Source organism: Clytia hemisphaerica, unplaced genomic scaffold, assembly GCF_902728285.1.
Source record: "Clytia hemisphaerica strain Z4C2 unplaced genomic scaffold, Clytia hemisphaerica genome assembly, whole genome shotgun sequence".
NCBI lineage: Eukaryota > Metazoa > Cnidaria > Hydrozoa > Leptothecata > Clytiidae > Clytia > Clytia hemisphaerica.
The window spans coordinates 323,417-338,969 of record NW_027103803.1 but is presented as its reverse complement, the minus strand read 5'-3'; the positions used below and the strand labels follow the sequence as shown (position 1 = coordinate 338,969).

The window sequence follows — 15,553 nt, the reverse complement described above, 5'->3', positions numbered from 1 at the left end:
GGAGCAATGGGATCATGGCGGGGGAGTGGCGGCTTAGCAAAAGCTTACGTCTATTTTTTAGATATTTTCGAGACCAATCTTAACGGGCATATTGTGATGGAAATGAGTTTGTTTGAAAAACTACATTATCGTTAGTTACATTCGAAATTTACTAAATTGAAATAATATTTTACACAATCATGAGAATAATTAGTCTAATTAATCATGCTATAGATTAAATTAAAATTTACCCTAAAACCCATTTTATTCAAGTTAGTGGGATTTTCAATTTAATTGTTATTATTGATCAATGTTCTGTCAAAATGTTCAAGAAAGCTTAATAGATTATTTTAGTCCTCATGGAATCTTTCCACTGTAGAATCCATCGGACTATTTTGAATTTCCGCATCATTATCCACTACTTTTTCATTTTGATTTGAATTGGCAACTTCGTCGACATCCATCACTTGAATGTTCCCACCATCGTTTTGTTCTTGGTCTTGTTCTAACTCTTCGCCCTTATTTTCATCTTCGTCTTCGTTTTCATTATCTTGTTGTTCAGTCACATATTCCTCATCTTCGTTGTCAAGAGAAGATTCATCTTCCCTATTTTGCTGCTCCTCTTGTTGTTGCTCACTAATATCTTCGTCATCTAAATCCTTCTCTTCATCATTAAGATATTCGTCATTTTGATCCTTCTCTTCGTATTCAAGAGAAGCTTCCTCTTCTTCTTGTTGCTCACTCATATCTAAATCCTTCTCCTCCTGTTCGTCCTTCTCTTCTATGTCATTTTCCGAATTTGTCTCTTCTTCATCTTTCACACTTCTCTCGCTCTCATCTTCGATATTATCTGTTTCTTCGTCAGCACTTCTCATCACATCATCAACTTCTTCGTCACTTTCGAAGGAATCGCCCTCGTCATTGCTCAAGAGATCGTCGTTCTTTTTGAGTGAATTATCCTCGTCATTGCTCAAGGAATTCTCGTTGCTTGCGAAGGAATCACTCTCGTCATTTCTCAAGGGATCATCCTCGTTGTTTTCGAAGGGATCCTCTGTGTTGTTTTCCAAGGAATTGTCCGTAGAATCCTTTGTGTTTTCAAACGAATTCTCCTTTGGATCATTGGAATTTTCCACAGATTTGCCCTGAGAATCATTTGTGTTCTCATCATCATTTTGCTCTTCAGAGTTGTCAACAGAATTATCTATTATTGGTTCAGCATCATTTTCGATTGTTTCTTTTTCGTCCTTAGTCAATTCTTCACCAGTGTTATTGATTTCAAATGCATCTTGTTGGGCAACATCTCCCTCCTCACTGTTGATGTCAATTTCATCTGAAATGGATTCATCTTGGTTTGTTTCAACTCCATCAGCTTTGTTTTCTGGTGTTTTCTTGGCAACAGTTGGCATGTCTTGCTCACTTGAATTCGCTTTATCTAAATTTGATGATTCTTTTTTGTCATTCGTCTGATTTGGGGTATCGTTCTGTCCGTTCGAACTATCAGCAGCAACAACATCTTGAGCATCATTTCCGGTACTGTCTTTATCATCTTTGTGGTCATTTGAGTTTTCTTTCTCGTCTTTTTGCAGTAATTTGATTGGCTTTTCCCCAGTGGGTTTTTCGTCTTTAGCAAGAACTTTGAGCGGCTCGTTCGATTCATCAGCGCTGTCGTTGAGGAGATTTACAGGAACTTTGTTTGGTTTTTCCTCTTCATCTTTTTGTGTTTTACCTTGTTGTTGTTCGTCTTTTTGTGCGCTATTGTCTGGTTGCATTGCATTTTGAACGGATGGTGAATCTCTCTCAATGACCTGCTCGTCGTCCTTCAAATCTGGTTAAGAAAAATGGTGAAATGATAGTTTTAGATTTAGTTAGTTATTTTCCATAACTCGAACAAATTTACGCCCCCCCCTCTGGGCTTGCGCTGTGGGGACTCCACTGTTTACATCCATTACACATTTTTTATAAGAACAAACAATATTATAAGAACATAAGGCTTCGATGGCCATAATGCTACGAACAAGTTAAGAACATTTTAAGGCCTTGCGGACTCTAAAACACACGATTTCATTAAGAAAATAGGCATAAATGCTCATGAAATGGTGAAAATAAGAACATGCTAAGAACATTCTTAGGCTTAAAACTCAAAAAGTTAAGAACATCAATGGCTTCAAAAATTTTGGATGTTCTTATAAAAAAACGTATAGCTAATTTCTAAGTTAGTTACCTTCAGAAAAAATGGAAGAGCATGGAAAAAAATGATCAAAAAAGCATAATAATTAGAACTGTCTTGTACCTGCTAATGGATAACAGTAAGCATTATACACCAAACAGGATAGTAAAACACACAACTGTAAATTCTTCATAATTCCCTACAAAGGTGTAACGTACGGATTTATTCTTGAGCCGTGTGTTTCGATAATTCCGTTCTGAACGATTGCTACTGCACAAATCAACGAAATGCTTCTGAAATAAGATTTATAACTTTCTCTCCCAGCTGGCACACAATGTTGTTTCAACGTTAATCTAATGTCCAGAACGTCCCCGACTAATTTATAACTTCCGCTGATACAAGGAAGTGACTTGAATAGATTAGCGTTCATATTTTCTTTTCAGAAAGTCTCTAAGGAGACTTGACACAGACCAATATTATAATGTAATATGATTTGCTGACAATAATTAAATGACTTGCTCTTATAAAAGTCAATCGTCAATAAAGTTTTCTTTTGATAGAAATATGATCTATCTATTTCGAATCTTCAAATGAAAATATAATTGAATCTTATTAATTCTTACTCCCAGTGCCGTAGGAAGCATGCTGATGGAGGGGGAGCATAAGTCCAGTGACATCGTGAGAGGCAACCATGGTTTGGGCCGAGGGGAGGGGGGATTTTGAAATCTAGAGCTCTAGATTGGCTAAAAAGACACTCAAAAAACTAAAATAATTAGAAAAAAGGCAAAATTTAAAGGTAAAATACTCCATTTCATGAAAAAAATCACTCTTAAAGATACCTACCCCCCGGTAGCTACGGCACTGCTCACTATTTTTGTATATTTTATCCAATTATAATTCTGACGATGACCAAAACCGTCTAAAATGCCGAAAATGCCACCGCATGGTACACTATGAGTGCACCAATTACCGCTTTATCAGCTGCAAATTTTTGCCAACACTTATAACGAACAATATCTATGTCAGAATTGCGTGCGGATAACACGATCTCCAATGAGTAAAATAGGTGAGAACTCGTATCATATGATGCAGAGGGAGATTGAGAAGAAAGACGACGTCATTAAAAAGCTTAAAAACCAGCTAGCAGCCTTAAGAACGATATCGAAAGCATCTTAACCAATAAGATGGCTGACTTTGAAATAAAAACCAAGCAGATTATAAAAGAAGAAATAAAGCAAACGACGAATTACATAGAAAAAACATCAGAAAAAACATACGCTGAAATAACTAAGAAACACAAGGATAATTTCAAATCAGCAGTGAGAGAACACCAACAAGAAAACAAGAATGAAGAAAGAGACATCGAATCAAGAAAAAGAAATATTATTATACATGGAATGGTGGAATTAGAGGTAGATAACAAAGAGGAACAACAGGAACAAGACAAAATAGATATTGAAGGTATACTAGGTAACATTGGCGTCCAAGATATCAAACCGTCCCACCATTATCGCATTGGACAAAACAAAAAAGGGCTACATTGGCGTCCAATCAAGTTGATCTTAAAAAGTATAGAGGAAAAAGAACGGATAATGCAAAATCTGCATAAGCTGAAACGATTCAATGAAATTGGTGGCTTTAGCATTACAGACGACTTCACCATCAACGAAACAAAAATTATTAAAGATATGTGCCAAAAGGCGAAAAAAATGAATTTAAAAAATGATGATTTCGTTTGGCATGTAAGAGGAAGCCCTAGAACAAAGCTTCGCCTAGTTCAAAAACCTAGGATAAAGACCAAAACAACGTCTTCTCTGTCCATATCTTCTGACGACTGGACGACAGATGAAGAATTAGACAATATTTTATAAATCTAAAATTATTTCGTAGAGGTCGATAGACCTGTGAAATATAATTCTATGAATATAAAAATATCGGGTACATGATAAGCCCGACCTCTAGTACAGTTGTATTTTTTCGAATTAGAGAAATATTCGAACCACAGAGAGTAAAATTTTAACCACTTTCCAGTAGGGGGGGGGGCAATACTTTTTTCAGATTTGAACTAGAGAGAGAGAGAGTTGAATGTATTAGTTTAGCCTAAGTGTAACAATTTGATCACTTTTTCTTGACAGGTGACAGGAAACACGATTTATAACATGATACGTTTCAACGATTTGGAAGTCGATCAAGAAGACCGCCCTTTATCTCCGCCCAAAATTCTTAAAACCGAAGTAAGTACGATTTCTTAATTTCTTTTATGATTAAGATTCAAAGCTCCACCCTCCCCTCCCTGTCAGATTTCCACCTTTAGCCAAGTACAAAAAATTACATTCCAATTTCCAAATTGTCTTGGGAAATTTTGTTGTATAAGCATCGTCTGAAAAAGTTCGAAAAAGTTCGACGTTTAAACCTCTATGGTTTTTTTATGCCTTTTGCGAAAATTTGATTCCAAGAAATTCCTTGAATCAAATTATTGGTTTTGTATATAGTGTTGAATTTTGTGGGTGTGTGCGCTGCTCGCCACACTGCATTCTGCTTAATGGTTGGTTTGGAGAATCTTAAAATTAGAAGCATACAAAACCCTCTATTTCTGGAGAAGAAATTCCTCCCTGGTGGCACACAACGTTGTCTTAACGTGATCTAATATTCAGAACGTCCATATAACGATAAATAAAACAACGCTGGGCACCAGCTGGGATTATTGATATCAGATCTTGTAGCGCAGGTTAACAAAATCTAGTCAAAACAAGATAGTTCTTGACATTTTATTCTGCTATTTAAAATCAACATTTTCTTTTCCTTCTCACGTAGATTTTATCCAATCCCTTTGAAGATATCGAGCCACGTGATCGTAAGAAAAAGAAACAAAAAGATGATTCCGAAAAGGCCGGCAAAATCAAAAGCAAATCTAAAGCGACAAAGTAAGAATTACAACAATGATTTTGAATCTGTATCTGTGAGCTTGTCACTGCAATGGAATATTTTGGCAACATCTGACCCTGCTAAGCTTGAACTAGTCTCCTTCATCAGGCTTTTGGTTGATAGTTTTTAACTCTTAATAGCATGCATCGATCCTCATATTATGATTATTACATGACCCAAGCTTCCAATTTCACTTTGTACAGGAATAATATTGAGTTTATGTATTTGCCCTTTTGAGGACGACGGAGTAGCTGAAGCGATTTCGAATAACCTTCTGACCCGCGTAATCGAGGACGGTAAAAGTGCTTGTTTACCGTCGTTCTCAGTTGATCAGGATCTAAACAAATCAGAAGCTAACCGTCTCCGTCGCTGAAGAACACATAAACTCGCTAATGGCTAATTTTATAGAAGGATGGAAATACGGTGACATTCTATTGTATGGTTAATGAAAGACGATTACGTCATTTCTTACCAATAGTATTCATTGTTTAAAGGAATTACAAGTTGCTTTCGTTTGGTGAAGAAGCAGAAGACGACGAAAATGAAGATGAAAGCACAGAGGTTGGTTTTAAAAACTTTTCAATTCTTTTATATCCAATCTGTTGTGTATTAGTCCACTAGAACTTCATAGAAAATTAATTCATTAAAAGGTTTCTTCTATACACCGTTGGAATGATGATTTTATCAGCCTTCGAATGAGGGATAAAGTCAATTTGTAGGTGCTGGGAAAAAAAGTTATGGACAAAGAGTGACAGGTGGTAAAAATCTTAAATACCGGAGATTATATTATGGAGAATTAAATTTTGGTTTGAAATAAGTGCTTTCCGCCTGAATTTTATGACACGTTTATTTTATAAGAACAAACCATATAAGAGCATAAGGCTTCGATGGCCAAAATGTTAAGAACAAATTAAGAACATTTTAAGGCTTTGCGGGCTCTAGAACACCGAATTTCATAGGAAAATGGATGGACAAAGATACTCAAAAAATGGCGAAAATAAGAACATGTTAAAACATTATTAGGCTTCAAAAATTTTGAATGTTCTTATAAAAAAAACCTGTTCTCACTCACATTACACAGTTTACACAGCATCTCTGTCATAAAGTTTGTGAGGAGCTCTTATCTCCTGAGCTTGACGATTATGACGTATTAAAGTGCTCATTATAAGGCAGAATTTTGATTATCATCATTAAGTAAGTCAGTGAATAGAAATAAACTTATGCGTACAACTGCGGAGGTAACGATTTTTTATAAGAATGGTGTTTTTCTATTTCATCATGGATATTCTTAACTTTTTTGGGAAAACTATCCTAAAATATTCTTACACTACAGTATTCTTATTCTTACATTATTCATTTTTGTGAAAGTTAAACTAAAGATATTCTAAAGAATGGCAATCTTAGGTTCAGTTTGCAATTCCATAATTGTGATATTCTTATCACATTCTTAATTTTTTTGGCCAATTCAATTATGAATATTCCATTTATTCGCCGTATAAAGAAAGCAATGCATTCTTATCAAATGCATGAAAGAAAAGATCATTTTTTCAAAAGATTATTCTGTTGTCAAGCCTCGCGTCTTTTTTTAAAGCCCCTTCGAATTAATCCCTGTTAAAGGTTTCATATTTACATGAGTGTTCCCGTTTCATATCATATAGATACTTAATCCCAAGACAGTGTTTGCCTATTGTTATATCATGCTGGCATAAGCAAAAAATATTTTTCTTTTTTGACCAATCTTGCTGCGCATATGTGTCAATACACCTTTTCGACCGTAATCGCGCGGTCAGGCGCGTGCCACTTAATTATTTAAGAGCCATTTTTTTTAAAAATCTTCAGAATAAAGAAAGTGTGATACCTCACCCTCTTAGATTTTGATGAAATTTTGACCAAATGATCCATCACACAAGAAAATAAGACCATGAAAATTTCACCTTGATATCTCATGTAGTTTTGAAGATACAGCGTCTCAAAGATAGGCTACTAAGCGAAAATTGACCCCTAAAAATCATGAACTCTGGTGGGGAGCAGATTTTGAAAGCCAATGAATTTTTATTCAAGTACATTAGAAAGCTGATTTACAGTGGATTTCAAGAACTTTTTGTAGGGAATCAGAAAAAATCAAATTGAGTCTCCAAAATTTTCCCCGAAAATCTTTAGTATCTCCTGTAGAGGGCTTCAAACTTTGTGTAATCTGGGTTTAGAAGCACTTTTAGCTGTCTGCTGATGTTCCTTGGAGACTTTTTTGAAGCAAACTTTTGACCTGGAGTGGTTTACTGGTGGGTTTTGGCCACAAAAATAACATTTTCAGGATTTCTATTTTTGCGTAACCGTCAAAAATGGCCGAAAAAATTGCTATTTTGGCAGATCTGGAGCAAAATTCAAGATGGCGTATCTTTTTGAACCCCCTACAAATTATTTTGAAACTTTCAGTAATGCTTCCTAAGTAGGTCTAGTTTATAACCTCAAAAAATCTCAATGGGGGCTTGAAGTCTCTTAAAGATATGATCGATTGAAATATTGCTTAACTTCGTCGTTTTTTCCCAGTCTAAAGTTAATCACGACACTTGGACTTAGAAATTTTGCGGTAAAGCGCAAATTATTGTCAAAGTAGGATTTCTGAATGAGTCTAAAAAGTTTTTGAATAGGAATTAAGTACTGTTAAACCCATTTAGTTGAAGTAACCTGCTTATATTTAGGAATAATATTTACCAAACTGTGAAAGGTTGAGGCTTTTCCTGAAAATATAGGCCCTGGAATGGTAGGAAAGGCCAGATGTCAGTCCCATTTTTTTACATATTCTAAACTTAAAAATAAAGAAACAGTCATAAAATGTCATCTGTTAATGGAAATGACCTGAATTTTTTTACAGTTGTTCCCTTAATGCCAATGATTAGTTGGCTAGAGAAGATCAACCAATATTTTGACAAAAATTTACCATTAGAGCCCTTAAGTGGGCCTGATTTAGCATTTTAGGAGGGAAAAAAAAAACAACGAAGTTAAGCAAATTTTCAATTTCAATCATTTTCTTTAAGAGACTTCAAGCCCCCACTGAGATTTTTTGAGGTTATAAACTAGACCTACTTAGGAAGCATTACTGAAAGTTTCAAAAAAATTTGTAGGGGGTTCAAAAAGATACGCCATCTTGAATTTTGCTCCAGATCAGCCAAAATAGCAATTTTTTCGGCCATTTTTTACGGTTACGCAAAAATAGAAATCCTGAAAATGTTATTTTTGTGGCCAAAACCCACCAGTAAACCACTCCAGGTCAAAAGTTTGCTTCAAAAAAGTCTCAAGGACCATCAGCAGACAGCTAAAAGTGCTTCCAAACCCAGATTACACAAAGTTTGAAGCCCTCTACAGGAGGTGCTAGAGATTTTTGGGGAAAATTTTGGAGACTCAATTTGATTTTTTCTGATTCCCTACAAAAAGTTCTTGAAATCCACTGTAAATCAGCTTTCTAATGTACTTGAATAAAAATTCATTGGCTTTCAAAATCTGCTCCCCACCAGAGTTCATGATTTTTAGGGGTCAATTTCCGCTTAGTAGCCTATCTTTGAGACGCTGTATCTTCAAAACTACTTGAGATATCAAGGTGAAATTTTCAGGGTCTTATTTTCTTGTGTGATGGATCATTTGGTCAAAATTTCATCAAAATCCAAGAGGATGAGGTATCACACCCTGAAGACTCTTAAAAAAAATGGCTCTTAATCATCCCCTAAACTCGATCCAATCCTTTTTTGACACATTTTTCTATTGTCTATAGGTGCGAAAAAAGGACTGGGACGGTTTTAGTGGGATAAAGCGTACAAAAAAATGCCCGCGCGGCAATTGGCAGCTACGGTGGAAAAGGTCTATCCAATGTGAAAAAGGTTGTAAATTGAAATTAATGAGTAAGCAAACGATATCACTCTTATTTAAAAACAAAACCTTCAATCCCTGTTAAAGTATAGATGGATGGTTTTAAATGAAATGAGTAATTACTATTACTAGATCAACTAATCAGCCTGCATGAGATCAAACATCAATCAAACTAATTAAAGTTGTCTTTTATTCTCTGTGCTATTGATTAAATAAAAGGTATTCAACGTTCTTTCTTTTATAAGAACTTTAGGGTTTTGCCATTTAGGCTGTGCGAAAATTCTTATTTTCTTCACTTTTGCCACCGAACTAAAGAATTGGATCTACCTATGTATATATTCAGCTGTTATTATTTCAGTTTGCATTTAGATTTTTTCTTCTTTTCAACCAAATGTTTCTGTAATGTTTTAAGATCCTTTCTTTGGAATTTAGATTGCTTAAAAATGTTGTGTTCTTAAATTTGTTCTTAATATTAATTTTAGTTTTTACCGTTGAAAAAAATTGGGTGTATTTTTTTGTGTATTAGTAATGCGTGTAGAGTTGATTTTTTTTGACGGCTGAATTTTTTTTGCTTGATTCTGATGTTGTTGATGTTATTATTATTTTTTGTTGACTTTCACGCTTTTTTAGTCGATTCCTTTTGTTAGTACTTGTAGAGTTGATTTTTTTTGACTGCAGAATTGTTTTTGCTTATTCTGATGTTGTTGATGTTATCATTATTTTTTGTTGACTTTTACACTTATTTAGTCAATTTCTTTTGTTAATACTTGTAGAGTTGATTTGTTTTGACTGCAGAATTGTTTTTGCTTATTCTGGATGTTGTTGATGTTTATCATTATTTTTTTTGTTTGACTTTTACACTTTTTTAGTCAATTTCTTTTGTTAATACTTGTAGAGTTGATTTGTTTTGACTGCAGAATTGTTTTTGCTTATTCTGATGTTGTTGATGTTATCATTATTATTTGTTGACTTTTACACTTTTTTAGTCAATTTCTTTTGTTAATACTTGTAGAGTTGATTTGTTTTGACTGCAGAATTGTTTTTGCTTATTCTGATGTTGTTGATGTTATTATTATTTTTTGTTGACTTTTACACTTTTTTAGTCAATTTCTTTTGTTAATACTTGTAGAGTTGATTTGTTTTGACTGCAGAATTGTTTTTGCTTATTCTGATGTTGTTGATGTTATTATTATTTTTTGTTGACTTTTACACTTATTTAGTCAATTTCTTTTGTTAATACTTGTAGAGTTGATTTGTTTTGACTGCAGAATTGTTTTTGCTTATTCTGATGTTGTTGATGTTATCATTATTTTTTGTTGACTTTTACACTTTTTTAGTCAATTTCTTTTGTTAATACTTGTAGAGTTGATTTGTTTTGACTACAGAATTGTTTTTGCTTATTCTGATGTTGTTGATGTTATCATTATTATTTGTTGACTTTTATACTTTTTTAGTCAATTTCTTTTGTTCAATGTTATCAAATTCTTAGAACGAGTTTTGTAATTTTCGTAATTTGAAATTAACGCCAACAGCTTGCTTTTTGGACCTACATTGAAATTCTTTAAATTAAGTCATATTGTCAATTCGGCCGTTCATTCGTTCGTTACCAGCTTTTCTTCTAGGGCACCATTATGGATTTGTAGGAAATTTTTGAAGACTCAAAATTGATATTTCCTGGAGCTATCTCTGAAATGTTTCATTGCTGAAAATTTCAAGTGTGTACCTTGAAAAGTTTAAAAGTTGTGGGTACCCAGAATCAGAGAAAATCGGCCTGTTTAGCCTGAAATTGAAACATTGAGCAATCTCACTGGGGTTATTTTGTCTTTTTATGTTGAATATTAGTACAAGACACCATGTTGTGCGCAGATTTGTTATACTTGCGCAGATTTGTAATACCTGCGCAGATTTGTAATACTTTCTGCGCAGATTTGTAATACCTGCGCAGATTTGTAATAAATTTTGCGCAAATTTGTAATACTTGAGCTGCGCAGAAATCTAATACTTCTCTGCGCAGATTTGTAATTTGGAATTTAGATTTTTACTTCGAGGGCATATGTTTCCCACGAAGAAAAGTTTCGAAAAAAGACTTAGAAAATAATCAGAAAATCACACAAAGGTTGTATATCTTTAGTATGAACATTAACTTTATAAGAAACGAATCAATATCTTTTAATCTAATGAAAATTGGCTTTTGGCAGTTGGTTCATTCAATACAAACATGGGATTTTGATGAATTTCCATATTTTCATTTTTCTTATAACATCAACTTTATAAGAAACGAATCAATATATTTTAATCTAATGAAAATTGGCTTTCGGCAGTTGGTTCTTTCAATACAAACATGGGATTTTGAATAATTTCGATAGTTTCATTTTTCTTATAAGCATCAACTTTATAAAAAACGAATCAATATATTTCAATCTAATGAAAATTGGCTTTCGGCAGTTGGTTCTTTCAATACAAACATGGGATTTTGAATACAATTTCAATATTTTCATTTTTCCTATAAGCATCAACTTTATAAGAATGGAATCAATATATTTTAATCTAATGAAAATTGGCTTTTGGCAGTTGGTTCATTCAATACAAACATGGATTGGGAATAATTTTAAGCATTTTCATTTTTCTTATAAGCATCAACTTTATAAGAAACGAATCAATATCTTTCAATCTAATGGAAATTGGCTTTCGGCAGTTGGTACTTTCAATACAAACATGGGATTTTGAACAATTTCGATATTTTCATTTTTCTTATAAGCATCAACTTTATAAGAAACGAATCAATATCTTTTAATCTAACGAAAATTGGCTTTTGGCAGTTGGTTCTTTCAATACAAACATGGGATTTTGAACAATTTCCATATTTTCATTTTTCTTATAAGCATCAACTTTATAAGAAACGAATCAATATATTTTAATCTAATGAAAATTGGCTTTCGGCAGTTGGTTCTTTCAATACAAACATGGGATTTTGAACAATTTCGATATTTTCATTTTTCTTATAAGCATCAACTTTATAAAAAACGAATCAATATATTTCAATCTAATGAAAATTGGCTTTCGGCAGTTGGTTCTTTCAATACAAACATGGGATTTTGAATACAATTTCAATATTTTCATTTTTCCTATAAGCATCAACTTTTTAAGAAACGATATATTTCGACATTTTTTGTCATCATCAGGTCTAAAAACAAATAAAATCAGTTTAAAAACAGATTAAAAACAAACAAACTTTATACACGATATAATATGTACATACTCTCTCTCTCGTAACACTCTCTCTATACACATATTGACAAATTAAAAGTAAAACGAATAATGTCGCTTAAAATTGCAAGCAATCCCAAGGGACATTTCCCGTCATGACACTAATTAAAATTTTATTATTAATGTGTGGCTTTTAAATTCATCCTTTGTGTTGAGTGATGGTCTCAGTTCTTTTATGTACAACGCTTCTTTAATGAGTAATTGTCTTTGATACTTTGCTCTTGCAAGAATTACGACATCGTTTTCCATTGTTATTTTTACGTCACATGCTTTACAATGAATTCCCACTGGAGTCGACTGATTTGATTGTCATGTCAAGGATGATGCTTGTTTGTTTGCCAGGTATATGGATGACTACTTACGTAACATTAGAGCAGATAAGATCAACGAAAAATTGGAGGAGATAAACAATCTACACCAATCGCTTAAATTCACGATTGAATACGAAAAGGGCCGTTCCTTACCATTTCTTGACATGCTTATTCAACGTAGCCCAGATGGAGACCTGACATCTACTTGGTACAGTAAAGAGACCGACACTGGGTTACTTATGAATTTCCACGCGTTAGCTCCCATTACTTACAAACGTTCAGTAGTAGCTGGTATGGTACATCGAATTTTTCGTGCATGTAATACATGGAAAAACATTCACCAAAGTCTTGAGAAGGCAAAAAAGATATTGGAAAATAACCAATATCCACCTGCGTTCTACGATCCAATTATTGAGAAATGTTTAAATTCAATAATCCAGCCGGAAGTTGTAAATGTGGAAGAAGAATCCATCGAGGAGGAAGAAAAGCTCTTTTTCCTTCAATATCGTGGAAAATTGACGGACAAGTTTAAGTGTACGTTAAAACGAATGCAAGCCCCGTGTAAAACCGTCTTAACTTTACGAAAGTTAAAAACCGTACTTCCTCCATTGAAACCACCTATTGAGAAAGCTCTTCAAAGCAGTGTAGTGTATATGATTTCGTGTCCGCGATGTGATTCGCGCTATGTCGGACAGTCAGTTCTGCATCTAACTACCCGAATTAAAGAGCACGCAAAACCGTCAACTCCAGTGGGAATTCATTGTAAAGCATGTGACGTAAAAATAACAATGGAAAACGATGTCGTAATTCTTGCAAGAGCAAAGTATCAAAGACAATTACTCATTAAAGAAGCGTTGTACATAAAAGAACTGAGACCATCACTCAACACAAAGGATGAATTTAAAAGCCACACATTAATAATAAAATTTTAATTAGTGTCATGACGGGAAATGTCCCTTGGGATTGCTTGCAATTTTAAGCGACATTATTCGTTTTACTTTTAATTTGTCAATATGTGTATAGAGAGAGTGTTATGAGAGAGAGAGTATGTACATATTATATCGTGTATAAAGTTTGTTTGTTTTTAATCTGTTTTTAAACTGATTTTATTTGTTTTTAGACCTGATGATGACAAAAAATGTCGAAATATATTGTTTAAATTGTTGGTTACATTCCTTATTAATGTATGAAAAGCCACAATGTTTTTGAGCTATTATAAGAAACGAATCAATATATTTTAATCTAATGGAAATTGTTCCAATAATTTTCTACTTGAGATATTATGCTGGAATGTAATGTAGGTGCTATGAAAGGTTATAAAAGAAATCCAGTCAGAGGGGACAGGTTTCCTAGCTGGGTAGAAGGTGGTTTTAGAGCAAATCAATATTTTCTTATCATATCATCTTATGAATTGTTCATCAATTTTGGTACTACATCTTGAAATGTTAAAATGTTGACAAAAATATTTTTATATCATTAATTGTTTTTTCATAACAAAGTGCATCCCGTACACCCTGTGCCCAAGTTCAGGAGTTGCCATAAAGCCATTATGGTAATAACTGGGAGGGCACATTTCTATACTTTGTAACAAAGTTCTTATAAAAATAAACATGTTCATGTTATTCTTCGTACCTTGTTTACTTCGAAATAAACAGTTACCGACAAGAAATAATTTTTATTTTACGAGTTATTGGTTAGTTTCTTATAAAAGCAGTGCTTATAAAAAATATGTTAATGTTATTCTTCGTACCTTGCTCACTTCGAAATAAACAATTACCGACAAGAAATTATTTTTATTTTACGATTTATTGATTAGTTTCTTATAAAAGCAGTTCTTATAAAAAATGTACATGTTCATGTTATTCTTCGTACCTTGTTTACTTCGAAATAAACAATTACCGACAAGAAATAATTTTTATTTTACGAGTTATTGATTAGTTTCTTATAAAAGCAGTTCTTATAAAAAATGAATACGTTCATGTTATTCTTCGCACCTTTTTTACTTTGAAATAAACAGTTACCGACAAGAAATTATTTTTATTTTACGAGTTATTGGTTAGTTTCTTATAAAAGCAGTGCTTATAAAAAATATGTTAATGTTATTCTTCGTACCTTGCTCACTTCGAAATAAACAATTACCGACAAGAAATTATTTTTATTTTACGATTTATTGATTAGTTTCTTATAAAAGCAGTTCTTATAAAAAATGTACATGTTCATGTTATTCTTCGTACCTTGTTTACTTCGAAATAAACAATTACCGACAAGAAATAATTTTTATTTTACGAGTTATTGATTAGTTTCTTATAAAAGCAGTTCTCATAAAAAATTATGTCCGTGCTATTCTCATAAACAATTTTTATATTACCAGATAAATTTCTTATAAAAGCTCTGCTTACAAAAGAAATATTAATTGATTATTTATTCGATGTGCTCAATAATCACAACTTTAGTTGGGTATTATTTTCTAAGTCTTTTTAATGCATTTTGTTCGCAGAATAGAATTTGGTTACCAATGAAAATATCAATTCCAAATTACAAATCTGCGCAGAGAAGTATTACAAACCTGCGCAGAAAGTATTACAAATCTGCGCACAACACACCATTTAGAAACCATTTTGACCTTTTCCTGGATTTTCATGGCCTTAAAATGGCCAAAAATGCCATTTTTACTCATTTTTCGCTTGAGTGAGAATCAAAGACTCCCTGAGGAATGCTGGGTTTTTAATCAAGGAGGTTAAAAATTGCGCGAAATGTCTTACAATAGATAAAATTTTCACAAAAAAATACTACACTTTGAGATTTTTGACATCATGCTAAAAATGGTAGTTGACGATCTACCCTATCTTTGGACTAGACCACTGAAAAATGTGCAATGGTAGTACCCAAAATGTGAGGGATCCCGATTTTGAAAAAAAAAAAATTTGGGGTAAATTTAAGCTAAAACCAGCTTAAGGTATAAAAAGAAATATTCATAGGGTTTTTTGCATAGTTTGCCATTTTCCAGGGGGTATCAACACATTTTCAAGAAATGTTTTTTGAC

At 33.1% G+C, this 15,553-nt stretch overlaps 2 protein-coding genes across 2 annotated transcripts in view; one reads left to right on the top strand and one right to left on the bottom strand.

Moving 5' to 3' along the window:
- Positions 1–15,553, top strand: part of LOC136806341 (spliceosome-associated protein CWC27 homolog) — a 45,117-nt gene that overhangs the window by 9,380 nt on the left and 20,184 nt on the right. Inside the window, exons 7-9 of the mRNA XM_067062903.1 lie at positions 4,282–4,380; positions 4,961–5,070; positions 5,566–5,632. Coding sequence (XP_066919004.1) covers positions 4,282–4,380; positions 4,961–5,070; positions 5,566–5,632 — 276 coding nt within the window. The remainder of the gene's footprint in view (positions 1–4,281; positions 4,381–4,960; positions 5,071–5,565; positions 5,633–15,553) is intronic.
- LOC136806338 (protein starmaker-like) lies at positions 122–2,448 on the bottom strand. The gene is made up of 2 exons (XM_067062901.1): positions 2,270–2,448; positions 122–1,804 (listed from the first exon to the last, which is right to left on the bottom strand). Exons 1-2 carry the CDS (start codon positions 2,337–2,339, stop codon positions 330–332), a joined length of 1,545 nt encoding a protein of 514 aa, XP_066919002.1. The 5' UTR covers positions 2,340–2,448; the 3' UTR covers positions 122–329.

What these genes read in the sequence shown, in the direction of transcription:
- LOC136806338 (XM_067062901.1), bottom strand. Translation starts at nt 2,339, where the DNA reads ATGAAGAATTTACAGTTGTGTGTTTTACTATCCTGTTTGGTGTATAAT. An exon ending in TTACTGTTATCCATTAGCAG is followed by an intron (nt 1,805 to 2,269) that starts GTACAAGACAGT and finishes TTTCTTAACCAG; the next exon opens with ATTTGAAGGACGACGAGCAG.